This window comes from Stigmatopora argus, chromosome 7, assembly GCF_051989625.1.
Source record: "Stigmatopora argus isolate UIUO_Sarg chromosome 7, RoL_Sarg_1.0, whole genome shotgun sequence".
NCBI lineage: Eukaryota > Metazoa > Chordata > Actinopteri > Syngnathiformes > Syngnathidae > Stigmatopora > Stigmatopora argus.
Window position 1 is genome coordinate 18505023 of NC_135393.1, and position 25186 is coordinate 18530208.

At 37.5% G+C, this 25186-nt stretch overlaps 1 protein-coding gene across 3 annotated transcripts in view; it reads right to left on the reverse strand.

Annotated features, from left to right (window-relative positions):
* The window catches only part of lrba (LPS-responsive vesicle trafficking, beach and anchor containing), a 150008-nt gene that overhangs the window by 3214 nt on the left and 121608 nt on the right, over positions 1-25186 (reverse strand). For 2 of the 3 annotated variants that reach the window (XM_077605523.1, XM_077605520.1), the window contains 8 exons: positions 21848-22015; positions 15229-15318; positions 12509-12701; positions 12358-12432; positions 8391-8546; positions 4689-4856; positions 1553-1654; positions 1294-1490 (listed from right to left, as the gene is read on the reverse strand). In XM_077605523.1, coding sequence (XP_077461649.1) covers positions 1294-1490; positions 1553-1654; positions 4689-4856; positions 8391-8546; positions 12358-12432; positions 12509-12701; positions 15229-15318; positions 21848-22015 — 1149 coding nt within the window. The remainder of the gene's footprint in view (positions 1-1293; positions 1491-1552; positions 1655-4688; positions 4857-8390; positions 8547-12357; positions 12433-12508; positions 12702-15228; positions 15319-21847; positions 22016-25186) is intronic. The other variant, XM_077605521.1, reaches the window with a different exon arrangement.

The window sequence follows — 25186 nt, forward strand, 5'->3', positions numbered from 1 at the left end:
AATAATTTTGCTTTTTTTTCTTGTGGCTAGATGAGTGGTACTCAATATGAACGGATAATACATTTGAAAATAAAAACATATTTTCTATGTTGTAAAATAAATAAAAATAATGCAACATTTGAAAATCTACCCAAACAGGTAATTTAATTAGTTAATTTAATTTCATTGTTTTACTTACCTTAGTAAAATAACCCAACAATACATGAGGACAGCAATTCGATCCTAAAATTGCCCAGCCCTAAGTGTCACATGGTCTGGAAGCATTTTTTTTTCGTCGTTTGCCAAAAGTTACATTTCGAACGCAATTGTTCCAATTTCTGACTTTTACACCAACAAACCGGCCTTTGTGCGCTTTGGTATCGAACCCGAGCGCACCAACGCATCAGAGTCCCGCCCCCCCCAAATGTCTACGGGCTACCTAATGGGAACCAGACGCCCGCCGTCCGTTTCCATTTCCCAGGCCGGAGCGGAAACAACAGGTCGGGCCGGGCGAAGGCGGTAGCCGCCATCGCCCGTCACTCAAGGGAGGACGTGCTGCAAAGGGGGAGGGGCTTTTAATAGCCAAGGTGTCCCGAGCCCTAAATGTTGCGTACGTCTGAACTGACGCCCATCAAAAGGAGGGTTTCCTTTCTGGGTTAAAAAAAAAACTTTTGAGGCCTACCAGAAGTTGGCCTTTAATCAGCTAAATGCGTGGCGCCCCCTCACCTAAAGCCCCCATGGCTTCAGGAAGTGACATAATTACCAGAGCTCTGCATGAAATGACTAACATGAAGAGGAAGTGACAGAAGTGCAAATGACTCTTTTGACGGTTCATTTATCAGACATTGTTTTTGCCCAATCACGGCCTTGGATATACATATATAGACGTAAAGAGTGACTCTTTTGACGTAAAGAGTGACTCTTTTGACGTAAAGAGTGACTCTTTTGACGTAAAGAGTGACTCTTTTGACGTAAAGAGTGACTCTTGACGTAAAGAGTGACTCTTGACGTAAAGAGTGACTCTTGACGTAAAGAGTGACTCTTTTGACGTAAAGAGTGACTCTTTTGACGTAAAGAGTGACTGTTTTGACGTAAAGAGTGACTCTTTTGACGTAAAGAGTGACTCTTTTGACGTAAAGCGTGACTCTTTTGACGTAAAGAGTGACTCTTTTGACGTAAAGAGTGACTCTTTTGACGTAAAGAGTGACTCTTTTGACTCTCCCAGTTTCAAATTTTGGCTCTTTGTTTCCAGAGCGGTCGCGTCATGTCACGTTTCCCGTCAAATTCCCCCGACGAGGAAGTCCGGCCACTCACCTTGATGTTGTCTTCCGCCCGGATGCGTCCAAGAAGTTTTCCGTTGATGCTGAAAAGCCCAAAGTGTCCCTCGTCGTAGTAGATGACGCAGTGGCCCTCGGCCGACGCTTGCAGGAGGCGTGGTCTCGTGCAGCCCTCGGGGCCCTCCAGGGTCCGAAGCAGGTCCCCGTTCATGGAGTGGATCAGGCACGGGCCCTCTGCGGCACGTCAGGCCTTTAGCGTCATTGACGACGACGACCGAGGAAGAAGGGTCACTGACCTTTGCATCCGCTGATGACCAAGCCCAATTCGGCGCAGACGCAGGCGCAGGTGACCTCGCAGTCGTGACCCGTCAGGATGGCGCGAGGCGTGCTGATGCCTGCTGGGAAAAAGAAAGGGCTTCACGTCAATTTTTAATCACTTCTTCAGTTTCATATTATGAACACAAAACTAAGTTTGACATTGTTTTTGTATCTTAATCATATATAAAAATGCAATTTTTGTCCTTTTGACCAATCCCTTTCTTCGCTCTTGAGTTATATCAAACGCAACTCTTCAATTCAATGTTGACCTTTGACCTCTTAACTCGACAAATACACCGCCAGCTTCATTTCTGCCTTCTGATGAAGGATATAAACGATAGGAAAATAACAAATCAATCAAATAAAAATATCATTTTTAACGGGGGAACATATGTGACGGCATATTTTACAGCGCAATTAAATCTTTTGCGAGCACATTTGATCATTTGGAGGCTCTTTCATGTGGGCCTCCAGATGTTTCTGTCGGGGAAACACGTGCTGGAATCCGCGTTTATTTTGGCTCGGTTTGAAAAGGGGGAAAAAAAATGGCTTCCTTTGCTCGAAATTTCCAGACATTTTTAATTTTTCAAGCCGTTTATTTGGATTCCGTTTATTTGGATTGAACGTAAGCACGACATGTTTATTGTGCCACTACTGGAACGCCGACACAAATAAAAATTGCGCATCAGCAAAAAAATTACAAAAACAAAAAAAACGTAAAAGACACGTAAATACTCATATCTAGTGTGACCAGGTGGGGGCGATGTTGTCTGAGGAATAAATGCTGTGTTTCACAGCCAGAAACTTTACTGTTAATATCATGACATAGTATTTACAGAATAAAATAAAAATAAAAATCTGATTATGTTATGTTTTTGTTCCCTTTTCAAATCGATTTTTTGGAAATTAAAAAAAAACTAGAAGGGGTCAAAAAAAAGAAGCTAGACTATTAGTAACGAGAATGTGTTAACATTTTAGTTGAACTATACCAGTCCAATTTTCTAAAAAATAATAATAATAATAAAAAAAAATGTATATAAAGTGGGGATATTTTTTGTATTCTATTAATAAAAAGTACAATACTGGCCAACATTTTAGTTAAACTATCCCAGTCGAATTTTCTAAAAATAAAAAAATTAACAAAAATAAATAAATAATAAAATGTATATAAAGTGGGGATATTTTTTGTATTCTATTATAAAAAAAAGTACAATACTGGCCAACATTTTAGTTAAACTATCCCAGTCTAATTTTCTAAAAAAAAAAAAAAATAAATTAAAAAAAGATTTTAAAAAAAAGCTAGACTATAAACAATTGTTAATAAGAATGTGTTATAATAAATTATACTTTGAAAATCATGTTCTAAAAAACATATAAAGGGTGGGGAAAAACTTTAGTATTTTTTGTATTTTATTAATTAAAAAAAGGACAACACTGGCCAACATTTTAGTTAAACTACCCCAGTCTCATTTTCTAAAAATAAATAAATTTAAAAAAAAAAGCAGCTTGACTATAAACAATTGGTAATGAGAATATTATAACAAATTGTAATTTGAAAATCATGTTCTAAAAAATATATAAGGTGGGGGAAAAACTGAAGTATTTTTTGTATTTTATTAATTTTAAAAAAAGTACAATATTATATTTACTCTATCCTAGTCCAATTTTCCAGGCTGCCTTTATTCCCCCACCCATTTGCTTCAATTTTCTCTCGATTTTTAAATGACCTATTTAAATGGATCGAACGTCTATCACTGTCAATGGCCGTCAGGCGAGTTACGGAGTTAGTTATTCCCAACACTGATTCACGTGGGCGCTAGCTATGCTTTGATGACGGCAAATAGCACATGTTTTGTAGCACATGATGAAGGGAACATTCCCCCCCCCTCGACTCTGGGTGACATTTTTCACTTTTATCGAGCGTGTGAGCTCCCCCACGCCCTTTTTGAACTTTCCTGCACCGGGCCGGTGACCCCCCAACACAGCCCCCCATTCCTCACGTTTTGAACGTCTCTAAGTGGTCCTCACTTTCACTCGGCACACACGGCACGTTAAGGAAACACAATCTGCGAGCGGGAGACCCCCCCGACCCCGCAGTCACATGAAACTAGTTGTTACTTCTCAAGGAGAAAGTTGTAAATCACCACAGGCCAGCTGGAGTTCCACCATTGGGATCGAGTCCCACAAGGTGGCGCTATCCCGCCTTCCCATTTTACAGCAAAACAACATGCTAAAGCTAAAGATCTGTTTAAAAAATATATACCGTATTGGTGTTTTTTGCATTTAAATAAGACTAAAAAAGTGTCAGGTCTAGACATTATACCAATTGGCAACGCTAGAGGGCATCAGATATCTTTAAAGCGAATGTTGAACAATCATGTTAATGCTGTTTTTGCACAATTTTGTTGTTTTATCACAGTAAATTGGTTTGTTTTGCATTTAAAAAAACATAAGCTATTAATTTCAAATGTGATTGCACTTTAGGTGACATATTTAAAATGTTCAGATATTAAAATGTGATAGTTTTTGAAAAAAACATGCTTTTTCTCTCTTGTTGTTTTATCACAGTAAATTGGTTTATTTTACATTTAAAAAAAACATGAGCTATTAATTTCAAATGTGATTGCACTTTAATTTACATATTTAAAATGCTCATATATTAAAATGTTTTTCAGTTTTTGAAAAAAAAACATGCTTTTTCTCTCGTTGTTTTATCATAGTAAATTGGTTTATTTTACATTTTAAAAAAACATAAGCTATTAATTTCAAACGTGATTGCACTTAAGGTTACATATTTAAAATGTTCAGATATTAAAATGTGATAAGTTTTAGAAAAAAATCATGATTTTTCTCTCCAATATATTTTTTATACTCATTTTTTTTCAGATTTACTGTCATTATTTTCTGTATAAAAATTGAATTTGGTGATGAAAAAGAGGTATGGTCCTATATCCGATAGCCAATTTGCTAAACGTGCCGCTATTGTTTTAAAAACCCAGGGCCGGTTTTTGCTATAGGCAAAGTGGGCGACCGCCTAGGGTGCAGGGGGCAAGGGGGGCGATAAAAATGTTTTGTTTAAAAGTTAAAAAATGATTAAAAGCATATTTTACTTACTGGAAGAGCTCTCCCCGATGCTGTTTAGCTTGCCATTCCAGTACCAGAGCAGCAAAGTGGCGTCCCTGGAGCCCGACAGCACGTAACAGTCGCCCCCGATGTACGACTCGGACCGGGCCAGACACGTCACGACGTCGCGGTGACCGAACACGATCTGAGTTAGCTTTCCTGCAAAAAAATAAGAGGAAAAAATGGGATTACCTTAAAGAGCTAAATTCTTAAAATACTTATAGCACCGTGAATGTTTAAAATATTCCTCTATGTCCTAAAAAATGCAACAAATCAAGTCACTTGGAGCCACAAAACCAGAATTAGTGTATTTTTTTTCTTTGCAAGGCTTTTTTGTGGGTCTACTTAAGATAAACATGCTTACTGAATTCTATGTTGCTAAGTGAAACTATATTTGTTTATAATTTGTTTTGAATTCCCAATTTGAAGTTGTTTACATGCACGTGTTTATGTGCTAATGTTAGCTTCGTCCTTACCCTTATAAAAAATGCTCGTTATTCAAAAGAATAAATTGCTAAATCATTTTCGTATCATTTTTGTTGTGTTTCTGACATCTTTCCATCTAAAACTCATCATTTTCAAAGGGTTTACATCACATAAAACACGTTAAAATAAAAATACACTCAAAATGAGAACACTAATATGGCATATCTTTTTTTTCAGATATTTAAAAAGAAAAAAAAAGACATAACAGGCTGTTTGTCACTGTTAGAGTACCGGTTAGAGCACATGTGTCAAAGTGGCGGCCCGGGGGCCAAATCTGGCCCGCCGCATCATCTTGTGTGGCCGGGGAAAGTAAATGATGAGTGCCGACTTTCTGTTTTAGGATCAAATTAAAATGATAGATATAGATGTATATTACATTTCCTGATTTCCCCCCTTTTCAATCAATAATTGTCATTTTTAAATCTATTTTTTCTGTGTTTTTAGTTCAAAAATCATTTTGTAAAATCTAAAAATATATTTAAAAAAGCTGAAATAAACATTGGTTTAGATCTATAAAAATCTGAATATTCAGGCATTTTAATCCAGTTCTTTTAATCCACTTATAAAAAAAAATATCTAAATATCATATCTAAAATGCTCCGGCCCACGTGAAATCAAGTTAACGTTAAAGCGGCCCGCGAACCAACCCGAGTCTGAATGATAGAATTGACCTAAAATCCCTGCTCTATTCATGAAGCAACCCTAGTTCCGAAACCAGTCCTGGAACCAATTAATTTCGCAAGTAGGGGTACCCGACATATTTAGCTTTGGGTGCGACGGCGTCACTCACGGGCCCGATTTGAAGTGTACCTAATGTTATGGCACTTGAGGCTAATCCGCCCCGGCGAATGACGAGATAATAGCGAGACGTCACGGCCGCCGTGTTTGGACTTTGTCATCGCCTGTCTGCGCGTTCTCAAAGATCAACAAAAGCGCTCCGACTGGAGCGAGAATAAATATTTGTCGTCCCCCCCCCCCAAAGTGAAAGTGTGTGTTTGAATGTGTATGCGTGTGTGTGTATGAACACGAGTCTAATTGCTGTCAGATTTCCCGCCCCGATCCACCGCAGCGCCGCCGTCTAATCCTCATTAAGAGCGACCTCGGCCCGTCAAACTCACACTTGACATTTGCTCCCCCGGTTTAAAAAAAAAAAAAAAGAAGAAAAAAAAAAAAAAGCGAGAAAACGAAAAAAAAATGGAGTAAAATGTCCACCTAATTGAGTTGTAACAGCGTGAAAAGATGAGTGTTATTACAGAGGGCGGCCTAAAACCAATCATGTAAAATGTTTGACGTCTTCATAAACACGCCGACGTGACGGCGTGGAAGCCATTCGCTCTCGCAGATTGGATGCGCCACAGCACATGTAGCAATCGGCCCCGCGTAATTGTTGTCGGACCCCCTTTGGCGCTGCTTCTCGGGGAGTGTGCCATTAAACTGGATTGCATTGGTGCACCCCCACAAAAGAGCTGAGCTTCTATTAAAGGTTCTAGGAGAGGGGGGGGCGGGGTTTAATTGATTCCGAGTGGCTTTTGTGGAGGATCGCGGAGGGAGAAAAGAGCCTCGGGTGGGTTTCATTGGAGACCCCGCGACCCGACGGACGACCGGGTTGGAAGCGGCGACAGACAAAAGATTGAACAATGGCGTTCGTCTGGGTGTGCATGTATTTTTTTTTCATGTTTATTTGCAGTATACAGTGGAAAAACACCGTATTTTTCGGGAGATGTTGTATTTTCCGGACTATAAATCAGATTTTTTCATGTTTATTTGCAGTATACAGTGGAAAAAAACACTATTTTTTGGGAGATGTCGTATTTTCCGGACTATAAGTCAGATTTTTTTCATATTTATTTGCAGTATACAGTGAAAAAAACACTATTTTTCGGGAGATGTTGTATTTTCTGGACTATAAATCAGATTTTTTCATGTTTATTTGCAGTATATAGTGAAAAAACACTATTTTCGGCAGATGTCGTATTTTCCGGACTATAAGTCAGATTTTTTTTCATGTTTATTTGCAGTATACAGTGGAAAAAAACACTATTTTTTGGGAGATGTCCTATTTTCCGGACTATAAGTCAGATTTTTTCATGTTTATTTGCAGTATACAGTGGAAAAACTACCGTATTTTTAGGGAGATGTCGTATTTTCTGGACTATATATATATATAAGTCAGATTTTTTTCATGTTTATTTGCAGTATATAGTGAAAAAACACTATTTTCGGCAGATGTCGTATTTTCCGGACTATAAGTCAGATTTTTTTTCATGTTTATTTGCAGTATACAGTGGAAAAAAACACTATTTTTTGGGAGATGTCCTATTTTCCGGACTATAAGTCAGATTTTTTCATGTTTATTTGCAGTATACAGTGGAAAAACTACCGTATTTTTAGGGAGATGTCGTATTTTCTGGACTATATATATATATAAGTCAGATTTTTTTCATGTTTATTTGCAGTATATAGTGAAAAAACACTATTTTCGGCAGATGTCGTATTTTCCGGACTATAAGTCAGATTTTTTTTCATGTTTATTTGCAGTATACAGTGGAAAAAAACACTATTTTTTGGGAGATGTCCTATTTTCCGGACTATAAGTCAGATTTTTTCATGTTTATTTGCAGTATACAGTGGAAAAACTACCGTATTTTTAGGGAGATGTCGTATTTTCTGGACTATATATATATATAAGTCAGATTTTTTTCATGTTTATTTGCAGTATATAGTGAAAAAACACTATTTTCGGCAGATGTCGTATTTTCCGGACTATAAGTCAGATTTTTTTTCATGTTTATTTGCAGTATACAGTGGAAAAAAACACTATTTTTTGGGAGATGTCCTATTTTCCGGACTATAAGTCAGATTTTTTCATGTTTATTTGCAGTATACAGTGGAAAAACTACCGTATTTTTAGGGAGATGTCGTATTTTCTGGACTATATATATATATAAGTCAGATTTTTTTCATGTTTATTTGCAGTATATAGTGAAAAAACACTATTTTCGGCAGATGTCGTATTTTCCGGACTATAAGTCAGATTTTTTTCATGTTTATTTGCAGTATACAGTGGAAAAAAACACGATTTTTCGGGACATGTCGTATTTTCCGGACTATAATTTAGGAGGGCCAGACGCCCAATCAAGGAGATCAAGCTAAAAGTTTTAAAATCGCAAAATTGCCCTAGCCTACGTCGAGCGGTAGTCGACCCACCTGTGTCGGTGGAGTAGATCCGGAAGCTCTTGTCCCAAAAACCGCAAAGCAGGATGAAACGGTTGTCGGCCGTCACCACGAAGCACTGCGAGCTGATCTGGATGCTTTGGTCCAGCAGGTCCGAAATCTGCCGGCGCTGGCTGCCCACGTTGCTGGCTGAAGGATAAAAAAACAATTCAATTTTTCACTAAAAAAATAGATCAAAACTTGCTTCATGCGCTTGAAACAATTTGACCACCAGCAGATGGCAGCGATCCCCCATTTTCCTCAAAATCACACCATTTTTTAGAAGAAAGAGCACCATTTTGACCAAATAAGCAACGCCGTTTAACTAAAAAATAAGTTTTTAGTTTATTATCATGTCCAATTTTTTTTTCTTTGTGCATTTGGTAAATTCTACCACTAACGATAATAAACGACCAATCCATCCCAGCACAAATGTATAAAATGTCTATCGATGTCAACAACCGTCGATGATTTAACTTCCTTAAATTCTCAAATTTTCAACACCGTTTATTCTAGTCGCGGGGTGCCGGAGCCCATCCTAGCTTGGTCGCCAGTCATCCGGAACGCGCCAATCGAAAAAGACAACCGTTCGCGCTCACAATCACACCGGCGCCGAGAGGGAATCGAACCCACGGCGCCCGAGAACCAATACCCCACCGGACAACGCCCTAGATTGGTCGCCAGTCATCCGGAAGGCGCCGATCGAAAAAGACAACCGTCTGCGCTCACATCAACACCGGCACCAAGAGGGAATCGAACCCGGAACCCGCGGCGCCCGGAGAACCACTACCCCACCGCGCGGCGTCCTTAAACGAATCCACTTAAAAATCTGCTAATACCACTATTTGCCGTAAAAGAAATAGCCGTGCGAGGGTCACATTCCGACTCCTTTGTTGCCACGGCGATTACAGAAAGAAAACATAAAACACGGCTGGCGCGAGTGTTTACGGGTGCGGAGAGGCTGAGTAACGACGTCGACGTCAACGTCACGCTAGCCGGCCAGAAAACGCACTTGACTCGCACGTTCGCATCCTTAAGAGGGAGGGATCGGCGGGTTTATTTTACGAGATGGATGAGTCCATTTGGAATGCGGGGGTGCGCAAAAAAAGACGCGAGAACAGGTGTCAAGAGGAGGAAAAGTGAGAAAGTCCAGCGCCACCTGCGAAACCAGACGGGCAAGATATTTCCCAGGCTGCTCGGAATGTGAAACGTGTAAATATATTGACGGAAAAGTCGAAAACGCAAGGTGGAAAGGCAACGGCGGTGTTGGGGGCGTGGCTTAAGGCGGGAAATATACGTTCACAGCAGTATTTTTGTGTCATAAAAGAACTTCATAATAGATTAGCCTATTTGACTTGTTAGCAATTTGAAGGGCCGGTGGTATGATGAGGGGAAGGGTCAAAGGTCAAGAGGTCAGAAATGCAATAGCTTGATTATTTATTAATGATGACATTTTGGGGGCAGAAGGGTTAAAAGTAGAAGATGCTTAAATGGAGTGTCACTTGACCAAATATGGCATGCTTTGAATCGGGTTGCTTTGGCGGAATCAGAACTGCTATAGCTAATATTTTATAGCTTTTTTAAAAATATTTGACATAAATTCTCATTTAAATCCTAACAAAGAGTATAATTTTAATGCATATACTATACTAATTATATTAACTAAAATTATTTATTCTTTTTATATTTAGTTTTTCCTTTTTTAATGAAAAAAACAACATTTACTCCTGTTTTTGACCAAATATGGCAGGCTTTGAATTGGATTGCTTTGGCGGAATCAGAACTGCTTTAGCTAATATTTCTTACCTTTTTAAAAATATTTTACATAAATTCTCATTTAAATCCTAACAAAGAGTATAATTTTAATGAAAAACATCAATATGGCAAATTTATTTATTATTTTTTCCTTTTTTAATAAAAAAACAACAACATTTACTCCTGTTTTTGACCAAATATGGCATGATTTGAATTGGATTGCTTTGGCGGAATCAGAACTGCTTTGGCTAATATTTTTCCCCTTTTGAAAAAATATTTTACATAAATAGTCATTTATATGCTAATAGTATTATTTTAATGAAAAATATGGCAAAATTATTTATTTTTATTTTTTGAATTAAAAAAAATATATTTACTCCTTTTTTTATGTTAATAAAAATACAGCTCATAGAATGTTAATAGTATTACAATGTATTAAATCCAGGATAGAAATGCGTAATCATTTGCTTAAGGTTTAAAAAAAAAAAAAGTATTTTCAACTCAATGTTTCTAAATAAAAACTGTCAAAAATAATCGTCGCTAGCCAATTGGCAGCGTTAGCCGCACGACATTAACGCCGCGGCCTTCTGGACAACGCGGGTGAAAAATGAAGCCCCGCCTCCCGAGAGATGGCCAAGGTGTCCCTAATAAAGTGACTGGTGCGTGTCCGCCATGGCGCCCTCTCGTTACCGCCATCAACAAGTTGTGAGGGATGAGAGTCGGCCATATTTGCGGCGGCGGCGGCGGCGGCGGCGGCGGCGGCGGCGGCGCCTTTTCAATCACACATTATTACCGCATTCGTATTCGGGGCGCCTGACACGCGTCCTCAAATTAAAGTGAGGGAGCGAGGGAGCGAATGGAGAAAGGGGGGAGCTTCCATGATGAAACGGCGGCGGTGGGCCACAGCTCATTGCCTTCCAATTTGCATGCAAATGGCGGCGCGAGGGCCAGGACCATCTCGCCAAAAGACGCTCACAAAAATCATTTCATGCACGTATGAACTCGCGGGGCTACCGAACCTTCGGTGGGCTTCCCCTCCAAGGTCCCGTGGTCCGCCATTGACGGCGCTAGACGGCGAGGGTGGCTGGCAAAATATATCGACGAATGAACGGAAAGATCAATTTTGAGCCTCGTGATATGTTCGCGCTATTTTTGAATGTATCTAAGCTTTTTAAAAGGTGGAAAAAATCTATATTTTCTTTTTAATTCCAAACGGAAGCTATAATTTATTTGTATTTATCGACTATTAAATATTCTGTTTTTATTTCCGTTATAAAAGCGGAAAGAGGACATTCTCAGTTTTATTCATTTATCCTAAGATTTATTTGAAAAATAAATAAACTGAACTAAACTTTATTTCATATTTAGATTAAATAATTTTTATTTATTTATTGAAATTTTTCTTGTGTTCATTTATTTTTCTAAATTTTACATTTTGAAAAAATATGTTTGGATTGACAAAAGTGGGGGTGAAAAACTAATATTAAATATTCAGTTTTTATTTCCGTTATAAAAGCGGAAAGAAGAAATTCTCAGTTTTATTACATAAACTATATATTTCATATTTAGATTAAATTATTTGTATTTATTTATCGAAATTTTTGTTCATTTATTTATCTAAATTTTACATTTTGAAAAAAAATATGTTTGGATTGACAAAAGTGTGGGGGGAATTATTAAATATTTTGTTTTTATTTCCGTTCTAAAAGAGGAAATTCTATTCATTTATCCTAAGATTTATCTTTTTTAAATAAATACACAAATAAACTGAAATAAACTTTATATATTTCATATTTAGATTAAATTATTATTTTTTATTTATTGACATTTTTTTTATGTTTTCATTTATTTTTCAAAATTTTACATTTTGAAAAAAAATATGTTTGGATTAACAAAACTATTAAATATTCTGTTTTTATTTCCGTTATAAAAGCGTAAAGAGGAAGTTCTCAATTTTATTCATTTATCCTAAGATATTTAAAAAAAAATACACAAATAAACTGAAATAAACCTTATATATTTCATATTTATAAAAAAAAAACGATTTATAATTTAATTAAAAAAAAACTATTGCGATTTGGCCACCATAATAGTCCCTATATCAAAAAGATTATTATTTATTTCGACAAAAAAACATAATTGAGACCTACCCACCATAATAGTCCCTATGTCAGAATAATTAATATTAAAAAAAGAGTAAACGCACCAATGAGGGGGTCAATCTCAACAGGAAGTTGATACTGCTGCTCCGTCTGCTGCTGCATAGATGAAACCGAGTGACCTGAAATGCAAAGATAAAAAATAAGAGGGAAAATTCCATCTGCCTTCCACGACGAGATTCTCTTTTTGTCGCCGACCTGCCAGGCCGTGCCACTTGTTGACGGCGAAGACGCGGCTGGCGGTGACGGTGATGACGGCGGGCGCCGCCAAGCTGGGCTGCGTGTTGGCGGCCACGTGGCTGACGGGCGAGTTGGACGGGAACTTCAGCACCATGATCACGTCCTGCTGCATCTGCTCCGTGAACATCAGCGGCGTCTGCAGGAGAAGATACTGTTCAGGTGCCCCTCCCCCGGGGACAAAAAAACAAAGGGAAAAATGCGGGTGTGATGACCACGGGAGGGAGACAAAAAAAAAATGTCCAAAAATTAAAATAAAGGGTTTTCATGAAGAGGAGGGTGGAAGAGAGAGAAGGGAGGAGACGGGTTTTAAATCCTGGCTTCAGAAGCTCCATCAGGAAAAAAAATAATCGGCAGCCATTGACGGTTCTAAACGTCCAATTCGTTCGAATAAGCATTTTATAAAATTCTATCTAAAACGGAAACACTAAAAATGGAAGAATGAGATAAAAACTAAACATGATATCCAATATCATTTCATTTAAAATTCATCATAGTGGTTAGGGCAAGGGTGTCAGGGCCGCTTTAACGTCAACTCGATTTCACGTGGGCCGGACCATTTTAGATATAATATTTAGATATTTTTTTTTTATAAATGGTTTAAAAGAATTGGATTAAAAGCCCTGAATATTCCGTTTTTTTATAGATCTAAAACAATGTTTATTTTAGCTTTTTTAAATATATTTTTAGATTTTACAAAATGATTTTTTAACTAAAAAAACACAGAAAAAATGGATTAAAAAATGACAATTATTGATTTAAAAGGGGGAAAATCAGGAAATTGAATATACATCTATATCCATCATTTTAATTTGATCCTAAAACAGAAAATCGGCACTCATGATTTACTTTCCCGGGCCACACAAAATGAGGCGGCGGGCCAGATTTGGCCCCCGGGCCGCCACTTTGACACGTGCGCTAAGTGGTTAGCATGTTGGCCTCACAGTTCTAAGGTCGAGGGTTCGATCCCAGGTGTGGCGTTTGCATGTTCTATCTAAAAATGGAAGAATGTGATAAAAACTAAACATTAAATCCAATATCAATTTAAAATCCATCATAGTGGGTTAGCGCTTTGGCCTCACAGTTCTGAGGTCGAGGGTTCGATCCCAGGTGTGGCGTTTGCATGTTCTATCTAAAAATGAAAACACTAAAAATTGAAGAATGAGATAAAAACTAAACATGAAATCCAATATCATTTCATTTAAAATCCATCATAGTGGTTAGCTTAGCGCTTTGGCCTCACAGTTCTGAGGTCGAGGGTTCAATCCCAGGTGTGGAGTTTGCATGTTCTCCCAGGTCTTGCCTGCGTGGCTTTTCTCTAGGTATTCCGGTTTCCTCCCACATCCCCAAAACATGTATGCTAGGCTAATTGGATGCTAAATTCTACCTGGCCGCGAACGTGATTAGTTGTTTCTCTCATTGTGCCCTGTGATTGGTTGGCCACTGATTCAAAGTGTCCCCAAATAGTTGGCTGGAATAGGCTCTAGCACCCCCAACACCCTTCAGAAAATGATTGATAGGGGGACTTTAACTTCTTATCCTTTTAGCGTTTAGCTCCCCATTAGCGGCGGCTAGCACACCGACGCTCTTTACGACGCGTCGGAGGTTGAAAGAGCGGACGCAGCGGCTAAAAGAATGTTAGCTTGGCAAACATGTCTTTTAAATTAAGGCTCTGGAAATGTGCAAGCGCTCTGCGGGCGGGCAGCTGTCGACGCCGCGGGGACACCGCGCTAATAAGGACTCGGGGGGCTTTCGTGGCATCGCTTTTTTGCCCCTTCAAAAGCCGCCGCGCTTGGCGCTTTTTTTCGCTGACGTGCTGGGAAATGTGAGTGGCTAGCACATGCTCCGTTTGGCAAGTAGCGTCTTTTGACCTACGGACAATTTTAAATGGCGTATTAAACTTTTACGAGTACGAGTGCCAGATTTCACACAAAAACAAAAACTTTCAATATTTCACTTTTTTTTTGTCCATGTAAAAAAACTGCTTTTTTCGTAGTTTTGATACAAAATGCATACTTCATCATTTGGTCAAAACTGGCGTACTAAACTAAATATTTGTAGTATATTTATACAAGTTCCGTCTTAAACTTTAATGAGTACGAGTCCCAGATTTCAAACAAAAACAAAAACGTTCGACATTTTACATTTTTTTAATCCATGTAAAAAAATGCTTGTTTTTTCGTAGTTTTGATACAAAATTCATATTTCGTCGTTTGGTCAATACAGTATTCGTAGTATTTAGCGGCTTTGCAAATTTCATGTTGGTCAGTAAAACTGATTTTTTTGCGAATTTTACTGCACTATTTAAAAAAATCTAAATCCCACTAGTTAGCCAAAATAGCTAACTACTTCCTATTTAGCTTTCTGGGTGGTTCCTTAAGACTTTTTAATGCACCCAGTTGCAATAGACGTGTCCACCAAATTTCATGATGAATTAATATTGGATTAAAAAATGAGTTTTTTTAAAAAGGGGAATAACAGTAAATATTCTGTAGACTAAATTTTATTCTAATTTAATCATCAGACATGATTTAGTTTCCTAGCCTGCGCAAAATGATGGGCGGGGTTTCGAGTTGACCAATTAGACCAGTTAGGGGCTGATTTATTTTTTCTAATGTGGCCAGTTGAGGCCAAAATAATGAAATTTTTGTCACGTCCCGTTACAAAATTTGTTTACTTACCACTTGCATGGCCGAACTCCTGGGCGTGTGCGGCTCGATGAGCAGCTGGCAAGGCGTCTGCCCAAAACTTTGGATTTGAGACTCCACGGCCTGCAAAGACGAGAAATATAATCATTAAAAATCAAAACTCAGTTTAATTCACGGGACTGAAAAATGATCATTCACGTCCAGTTTAAGTGAATTGGACATCTATCGTGGTCAAATGCAGGCATTTTGCGTCATTTCCTTGTCATTTTGGGGTATTTACAGGTCACTTCCTGTAAATTTGGGGGTATTTACAGCTCACTTCCTGTAAGTTTCCGGGCTACTTCCTGTATGAAGCTCGCTTTCTGCTCATTTTTTGCCATTTCCATGTGAATTGCTGTTGTTTTGTGTGCATTTTAGCTTCCTTGTGAACTCACAGGCGGCCATTTTGGGGCACCATTTTGACTGTAGCAACATGATTGAGGATACAAAACTGAGCAAAGTACGCAAAATGGTAAAAATGGCCGATATTATGGCAAACTTGTAAAAAAAAAATCAAAGTATTTGATCCCGTTTATACGGTAGGAATGAATCTACAAAGTAGAAAGAAAAACCCAGCAGACGCCATTGCGGCTCTTACATTTGACAACCTTGCGACGACCCCTGGAAAATGTATATGTTGCGTACATTGATTGAAACGGGCTACCGTGCGGACGCCCCGGCTCGGGTAAACACGCTTCCTGGCTCCCTCGACACCCGCGTCGATTCATGGTGCGCGCGGGGAGTCGGAGGGCGGCGGCACACAGGCTGGTTAGTCGCTGTTAATGAAGAGGTATAGGACCATAAATGTCAGCGTGGACGCCGGACGGACGGCCTCTGGACATCGTCACGCCGCTGGAGTCGGCGTGACGATGCCAAGTCCCATTAGGAATTTTAAGTGTGCTTTGAAAAATGTGGAGGCCGAGTTCCGATATGAGAGTGTTTTAAAATGGCTGCTAAAAAAAAGGCTTTGAGAAGGATGGACGTCGAAATTATTAAAACTGGATGGAGGGAATGTGAAGTTTCAGTGACATTTTCTGATTTTTTGCTGTATTTTACAATTGGATTTTCTATATACAGTCATACCTCTACTTATGAATGCCTCTAGGTACGAAATTTTCAGGTTACAGATTTTTTTTATATGTAAATGAGTGATTCAATACGAAAAAGATCCAAGTTAGAAAATCCCCCAAAAGTAAATACATTTCCTTATCCGTTATTTTATTTTGAAAATTATTTTATTGATTCTGTACCCTGTTTTCTCAATCTTTCGTAAAAACTGGGACACTTTGACCAATTTTAAAGGGTTTAGTTGGTAGTTGTGTGAGGACTGTGGAACGAATTAGAGAATTTACATATAAAGTACTGCTCTACTTACAAAAATTTCATTCCTTACAAAGTTCTGAAACCAATTAATTTTGTATGTAGAGGTATGACTGTATTGTATTTTTTTTTATCAACTCATTCATAGCTATTAATGAACTTGAGGTCCAATTCACTTTGTGGGGGACAGTTGGTAGCAATTGTTTCAGTATTTTAGCAGGGTTTTTTTCTCTTGTGTAGTTGTATTTTTCGAATTAGTAATTTTTCTATCTTGAGTATTTTTTTAAATCAATGACAGAAAGTAACATTAAATGGAAAAGTCAAGCTAAAAATGTGAACATTCAAAATAAATAAACCAAAAAATAGGAACAATCATTGCCATATCTCCCAGTCAAAATTGATTGGACTTTTCTAACGCCATCAATGGCTTGATTTAGTAGAAAAATTAATAGTTAATTTTAAAAAAAGTAAAATCATGTTTAAAAATACACAAAACTCAGTAAAAAAAAAAAATCTAAAAATGTAACGTTTCTTAAAAGGAAAAAATCTATAATCAATCCCCCAAAATCTGAATTGTATTTTAAAAAAATCTAACGTTTCTTAAAAAAAAACTATAAACAAGCCGCTAAAAAGCATCTTTGCTTTGCACTCCAATTTTTTTTTTTAAATGAACTAACCCCGCCCCCCTGGACTCCATCTGATTTGTCGCCCCGGATTAGCATAAATTTGTCATGTTTGACACGCCGATCCGTCTTGTCGAGTGGCAGCGCGAATCAAGCGGCGTCGCCGCCATTGAAATGTATAGAATCACCAAAAGGCTCATCAGACACGGGCCAGCGCCCCTCAAAGAAATTGGCCTCGCCGCCCCTGACACGGCACCCAATAATCACCTGCGCAGACGGACGCCCGGCCGTCAAACACCGCTGACACTTTAAACCGGGGGTTTCAATCCCAGGTCGGCCCTCTTGTGTGGATTTTGCAGGTTCGCCACGGGCCTGCGTGGGTTTTCTCCGGGTACTCCGGTTTCCTCCCACAATCCAAAAACATGCATGCTAAGCTAATTAAAAACTAGCTATCTTTTCTCCGGGTACTCCGGTTTCGTCCCACATTCCAAAAACATGCATGCTAAGCTAATTAAAAACTAGCTAAGTTTTCTCCGGGTACTCCGATTTCCTCCCACATTCCAAAAACATGCATGCTAAGCTAATTAAAAACTAGCTACATTTTCTCAGGTACTCCGGTTTCCACCCACAATCCAAAAACATGCATGCTAAGCTAATTGAAAACTAGCTACCTTTTCTCCGGGTACTCATGTTTCCACCCACAATCCAAAAACATGCATGCTAAGCTAATTAAAAACTAGCTATCTTTTCTCCGGGTACTCCGGTTTCCTAACCACATCCCCAAAACATCCATGCTAAGCGAATTGAAAACTAGCTACCTTTTCTTCGGGTACTCATGTTTTCCACCCACAATCCAAAAACATCCATGCTAAGCTAATTGAAAGCTAGCTACAAGTATGTGGTTGTTTGTCTCCTCGTGAGCTGCGTTGCGATTGGCTGTCCACCTAAATGTAGTAGTTTGGTAAAAACTGGCATAGTAAACTAACGGACGGGTAAGCGGGAAAACAAGCTCCTTTCAAAATCACAATTAAAAACTAAAATTAAAAAAGAGTTTACAGATATTCCTAAGTAAAACTCCTCCCACTGCATCGTCACACCAGCTATTTGAAATGACGTGAATCGGTCAAAGCAAAAAAAATCTGTCTATTCTAGTTTAGGAACTGCGCCAAAACACCCCCTGCTGCCGACCCTCCCCTCTCGTCGGCGATGAGTCGCGTGTTTACAAGGAGACTGTCTTCCGATGCCCTTCATGCTCAGTGACTGCAGCCTGCGGGGCACTGGCGCTAGATCTTTGATTTATCACCTCATTCAACCTAATTCCCATCCAGATGTGCTTCGGCCTTATAGCTTCACACACCCGCACACACACACACCCACACACACACATGCACACACGCACACCCGCGCACACACATGCAGATTCATGTGGACGGCGTGGCGGTCATTTGCACACAAACCCCGGGCCCAAGTCCATTCTCCACTTTTTTGGTTTACACACACACTGCTGTAATGGATGACTGCTTCTTCATTATTTTTGCGGATCATAAATACCCGCGTTTTGAGTTACCGTCCGGCGGAAGGAGCGGGTTATTCAGTCGGAATTGATGGTTTCCCTGCCATTTTGACGACCAAACTATTTGACCCAGGAAGGCTGGCAGCATAAAAACAACAACGTCCTTCAAATGCATTTATGGCCAAGTATTGGGAGCGATGACTTAATCCTTTTAGTTATTAAAAATGATGTTGAAGCTTTTTAAACAAAGCAAGAGACTGTTTTTAATCGTTAAAAAAATTATGCAAACAATAGTTAACCTAGCTAACCGCTAACTATGTTAACCATGAATTGCATGCAATTGTTATTATTATTCTATTTTTCTCATTTGTTTTAACATTATGAATAATAATACCAAATGGTTGCCAGATAATAAACTAAATTATTTCTAAGTAAGGGCAAAAAAAACTGAAATCGCATATTATGAGTTTTAAAACAATTCTATACATAAAATTAATGAATTAATTCACTCTTGTTGAATATTACGGACGTATGTGATAATATCAAATACTTTATTTTGATTAATTTGAAAATTAATTTGGCTTTTGGCAACTTTGAGAGGCTCAAAGATGATTTAAAAATTAATTAATATGTAAATAGAAAAATAATGTTTTTTAATCAATTTTTCATTTTTTTTATTCAAAAAAATTTTTTTTAATAGTACAACTACAGAAAACAAAATTAGACCATTAAAATAGAATCACCTTTTGACTTTTAATAAGATCCCAAAAGAAAAAAAGCGATTTTCTTAGAGCCAAATTTCCGCAAAATTAAATCAATCCTAGAAGACTATTCATAAATTTTAAACCATAAATGTCCAACTATTTAAAAATTCATTAAAATGTAAATAGAAAATAAAAACATATATTATCCATTTTTCATTTTTTATACTCAAAGATGTTTTATTTTAATAGTACAACTACAGAAAAAAAATTAGACCGTTAAAATAGAATCACTTTTGTGACTTTTAATAAGATCACAAAAGGAAAAAAAAAATCTAAACAGCGATTATCTAAGTGCGAAATTATTGTAAAATTAATTAAAATGTATAAATAGAAAGTTTAAAAAAATATATTTGATCCAATTTCCATTTTTTTATATTGAATGATGTTTTTATTTTAGTAGTACAACTACATAAAAGAAAATTAGACCATTAAAATAGAATCCCTTTGGTGACTTTTAATAAGATCCCAAAAGAAAGAAAAAATCAAAACAGCAATTTTCTTAGTGCCAAAATTTCCACAAAATTAAATTAATCCAAGAAGACTATTCATACATTTTAAACCATAAAATAATCCATTTTTCATATTAAAAAATGTTTTTTCAATAGTACAACTACAGAAAACAAAATTACACCATTAAAATAGAATCACTTTTGTGACTTTTAATAAGATCCCAAAAGAAAAAAAAAATCAAAACAGCAATTTTCTTAGAGCTAAATTTCCGCAAAATTAAATTAATCCAAGAAGACTATTCATACATTTTAAACCATAAATGCCCAACTGTTTTATTGATTTATTACAAATCACGCCATTCGCATTTAACCGAATTCTCCTCCAACTTTTTGATCGGGCAATCGCGGCGAACACCTAAACGGACGGCAGCGGGCACGTGGCGTGTTTTCCATCTCGGGGAATTTTGGAATAACTCGACCCCGATTGGGAACGCCGCCGAGAGCGAGCGTCGCGGAAGCGTGATGACTTCCTGCCTCGCATTAATGCACATCTGTGTTGCCTCTGACCAAATAAAGAGAAACACACACACAGAGGCGCCTTTTTTTGCGGGGCTTCCCCCTCTTGGCGGCGTGATTACCATGACGGGAAAACCTGCAAGTTGTCCGCCGCATTGCAAATTTGCCTTCATTTACTCTAATTTGCCCGATGCTTACAAAAGAAGCGGAAAAAAACAGGCCGCCGCTGTTTATTTAGTCTCTGAGCAGTTTACCGTAAATCTCACTGTTTTGATGAAGTCATTTTTTCGGGAGTCTGGCGGGTCGTGTGCACACACGTGATGGTAGCGATACGTGTTTATTATTAAATTAGATGCATGTCAAAAGTTATTTGCGGGTTTGTGCCAAAAGAAACTTTTGGTCGAGGCAGATGTTTAACGTCAAAGTCGACGAAATTTGCGATTTGTTAATTTTCTGGAGCGCTTATCCTCCCTCACAAGGCGGGGGTGATGGAGCTTATCCTAGCCAACTACAGGTGCCAGGCAGGGCCATTTGGTATCAAAACAATAGCAAAAAAAATTTAAAAAAAGTTTTTTTAGCAATTTGTATTGGTTTTTGGATGGCCATTTTAACTTACCGTGACAATTCAAATTCAAAATAGCCCATTTGAACCAAAATGGTAAAAAAAATACTTCTTTTTTTTTTAATCAAGCAGTTTTTTAAGCAATTTGTATGAAAAAAAAAACGTGAAAATTTTGAAAGTTTTGTTTTTTGGATGGCTATTTTAACTTACCTTGACAATTCAAATTCAAAATGGCCCTTTTGAACCAAAATGGTAAAAAAATATTTCAAAATTAATTAAAAAAGAGAAAAAAACAAGCAATGTTTTTTAAGCAATTTGCATGAAAAAAACATGAAAATATCTAAATTTCTGGTTTTGGGCTAGCTATTTTAACTTACCTTGACAATTCAAATTCAAAATGGCCCTTTTGAACCAAAATGGTAAAAAAATATTTAAAAAAATAATTAAAAAAGAGGGAAAAAAACTAGCAATATTTTTAAAGCAATTTGCATGAGAAAAAAAACATGAAAATATCTAAATTTTTGGTTTTTGGCTAGCTATTTTAACTTAACTTGACAATCCAAATTCAAAATGGCCTCTTTGAACCAAAATGATAAAATTTCAGTTTTTGGTTTTTTTTAGTTATAGGTTCTTGAACTTTTTTGTGGGTTTATCCGTGATAGATATGTCTACCAGATTCCATGTTTCTAAGTTATTATGAAAAGCTGTATTTTAAAAAAATATATTTTTTGTATCTTCCAAACAAAATGGCCTACTACCAGTGTTGTTCGGAATAGCTTCTTGAAACTTTTTGGGGGCATTTTTCTAAGGGTGGAAGCTACTTTGCAAAGATGCCGTTTATGTTGGATTAAAACCCAGTTTCTCACCTCTCTGACCACGGAGTCGTTGATGGAGCTGAGGTTGACGGCGCCTTCGTAGGTGAGATAGTAGAAGACGTTGAGGGCTCTGGTGGCCTCCGGGCCCTGCTGTTTGTAACCGAAGATCAGGTCGATCCACTGGTGGAGCTGGCACGACACAAACTCGCTTTCCAGGGCCTGCAAGGCAACGTTCTCAGGTCAAAACCCTAAATTCACATGTATGGTACTTCAAGCATTTGTTTTTTAATTTTAATTTAAAAAATGATAACAATACAGTATTGTAAGTAAGGGGATAGTGACCTTGTTGGTTGTGACCAATTTCTTGGTGCAGGTCGTATACTAAAAACTCCCACTCTATTGGGTTTAAGTCTGGGGAATGAATTTGCTAAAAGGGCGCGGTGGAGGAGTGTTGAGCACCTGCGCCTGACAGTTTTGGGAATTTCCCCAATACAGGATGAAATAAAGTTCCAATCCAATCTATACATTATTTAAACGTAATGTATTTTTTTAATACTACGTATTTTTTTTCAAATACTACGTATTTTTTTTCAAATACTACGTATTTTTTTTCAAATACTACGGTTTTTTTTTCAAATACTACGTTTTTTTTTTCAAATACTACGTTTTTTTTCAAATACTACGTTTTTTTTGTTTCAAATACTACGTTTTTTTTTCAAATACTACGTATTTTTTAATACTACGTTTTTTTTTAATACTATGTATTTTTAAATACTACATATTTTTTAATACTACGTTTTTTTTAATACTGTTTTTTTAATACTACGTATTTTTACTTTTACACTAAAAGCCGACTTAGGCAACTCGTTGGTATCTCCAGGACAACCTGTACCGCAACACCGCCGCCTGCTGGCAGTTGTGCGTCAGTAAAATCGTAGCTCGCTCCGTCGTACTGCGACAGAAGCTCACCGTCGTCCCTAAACGCTTTCACGGCGTGATTATCGAAGAACGTCAATTCCTTAAACGTCGTCAAGCCCTCGCAATCGTCGGAACCCGCCCATGATTTCTCTAACGAGCAAAAAGCCCGCCGCACCCATATCCCATCATACGGCGAGCGCCCGGCCGTTAAAGCCACGCCGCTCGTTCATTAGGGAGACGCGGCGAAGCCGTCGACGCCAAAACGCCGGGCGCTCTCCCTCCTCATTAGCCAGCCGGCGAGGGGGTTGCGAAAAAAAAAAAAACATTTACGGCGGCTCTCGTAAAAAGACGGCAATTGCGCTAATTTGCGCAACGCCGCGAAAAAAAAGAAGCTCTAAGCGCGAGCAAATTAGAATGAGGCAGCCCTTGATTGTCATTGCTGCCTTGTGTCACATTAATTTGCGGCGAAACATTAGCCGGCGCTGCACTTAAACGGCAATTTATATCGTTTAAATTTTTACGGCGCATCCCTCACTTAAATGCCACTCGGTGACAGCTCGTTCCGACGCTAATTCGTCCCCCATCTCTTAATTACTTGCCCGCCATCGGATGAGAAACCGCAGGGAGAAAAAAGTGGAAAGTGCAACTCGGGCGCCGAATTGTTTTTGAAGCGGCTACGGCACCTGTGTCAAAGTGGCGGCCCGGGGGCCAAATCTGGCCCGCCGCATCATTTTGTGTGGCCCGGGAAAGTCAATCATGAGTGCCGACTTTCTGTTTTAGGATCAAATTCAAATGAAGAGTATAGATGTATATTAAATTTCGTGATTTTCCCCCTTTTAAATCAATAATTGTCATTTTTTAATCCATTTTTACTGTGTTTTTAGTTCAAGAATCATTTTGTATAATCTAAAAATATATTTTAAAAAGCTCAAATAAACATTGTTTTAGATCTATAAAAAACGGAATATTCAGGTCTTTCAATCCAGTTCTTTTAATCCATTTATAAAAATAAAAAACATCTAAATATTATATCTAAAATGTTTCGATGTATATTAAATTTCCTGATTTTCCCCTATTTAAATGAATAATTGTCACTTTTTAATCCATTTTTTATGTGTTTTTAGTTCAAAAATCATTTAGTAAAATCTAAAAATATATTTTTAAAAAAAGCTAAAATAAACATTGTTTTAGATCTATAAAAAACTGAATATTGAAGGCTTTTAATCCAGTTCTTTTAACCCATTTATTTAAAAAAAATCTAAATATTATATCTAAAATGGTCCGGCCCACATGAAATCGAGTTGAGGTTAACGCGGCCCGCAAACCAACCCGAGTCTGACACCCCTGGGCTACGGTATTTTTTTTAATGGTTTTCCCAATGTGTCGCTTGTTGTCGGGTTTTCGGCCTTAATAGGACATCTGAATTTGAACAGGAAGTGGGCCATTTTGGGGCGAATTCCAGACTTCTAAATGAGGCCGTTCCAGTTGCCTTTTCAATCGGCGCGTTTGTAAACAAAAAGCATGTTAGCGTATTAGCAAACTTGGCCCTTTTTGTGACACGAACAAGGGTCCATTATTAAGCACATATTTTTGCAATAAGTTGATTATTCAGTTCACATTTCACACAAAAGTTGTTTACTGTTGCATTACTTTCTGTAAAAATTTTTTTAGTAATTCAGTGATCCAAAAAATTAGACTTGCTTTTCTGTTTTTTCCTTATTTATGTTTTTTTAAAGCAAATAAATGAAAAATAAAATACTTACAGTTTTAGTCCATTGGTGCTTTCCATATTTAACGGTTAAAAATCCACAAAAAAAAAAAAAACTTCCAAACGAGGCCTTTTAAGTTGCCTTTTCAATTGGCACGTTTGTAAACAAAAAGCATGTTTTTGAGTTAGCATATAAGCAAACTTGGCCCTTTTTGTGACAAAAACAAGGGTCGGTTAAGCACATATTTTTGCAATGAGTTGATTATTCGGTTCACATTTCAGTCACAAGTTGTTTACTATTAGATTACTGTCTTAGCGTAAAATATATCTTTTTTTAATTAATTCAGTGATCCAAAAAAATTGATTTGCTTTTCTGTTTTTTCCCCATTCGCATTTTTTTAACACAAATAAATGAAAAGTAGAATATTTGAAGTTTTAGTCCTTTGGTCCTTTTCATATTTAATGGATAAAATTCCACAAAAAATATTGTTGCATTACTTTACGTAAAATATATCTATACTTTTTTTTATTAATTCAGTGATCCAAAAAAATGATTTGCTTCTCACTTTTTTCCCCATTTGCGTTATTTTTTAACAGAAATAAATAATAAAAATATTTACAGTTTTAGTCCTTTGATCCTTTTCATATTTAATGGATAAAATTCCACAAAAAATACTGTTGCATTACTTTACGTAAAATATATCTATACTTTTTTTTATTAATTCAGTGATCCAAAAAAAATTGATTTGCTTCTCACATTTTTC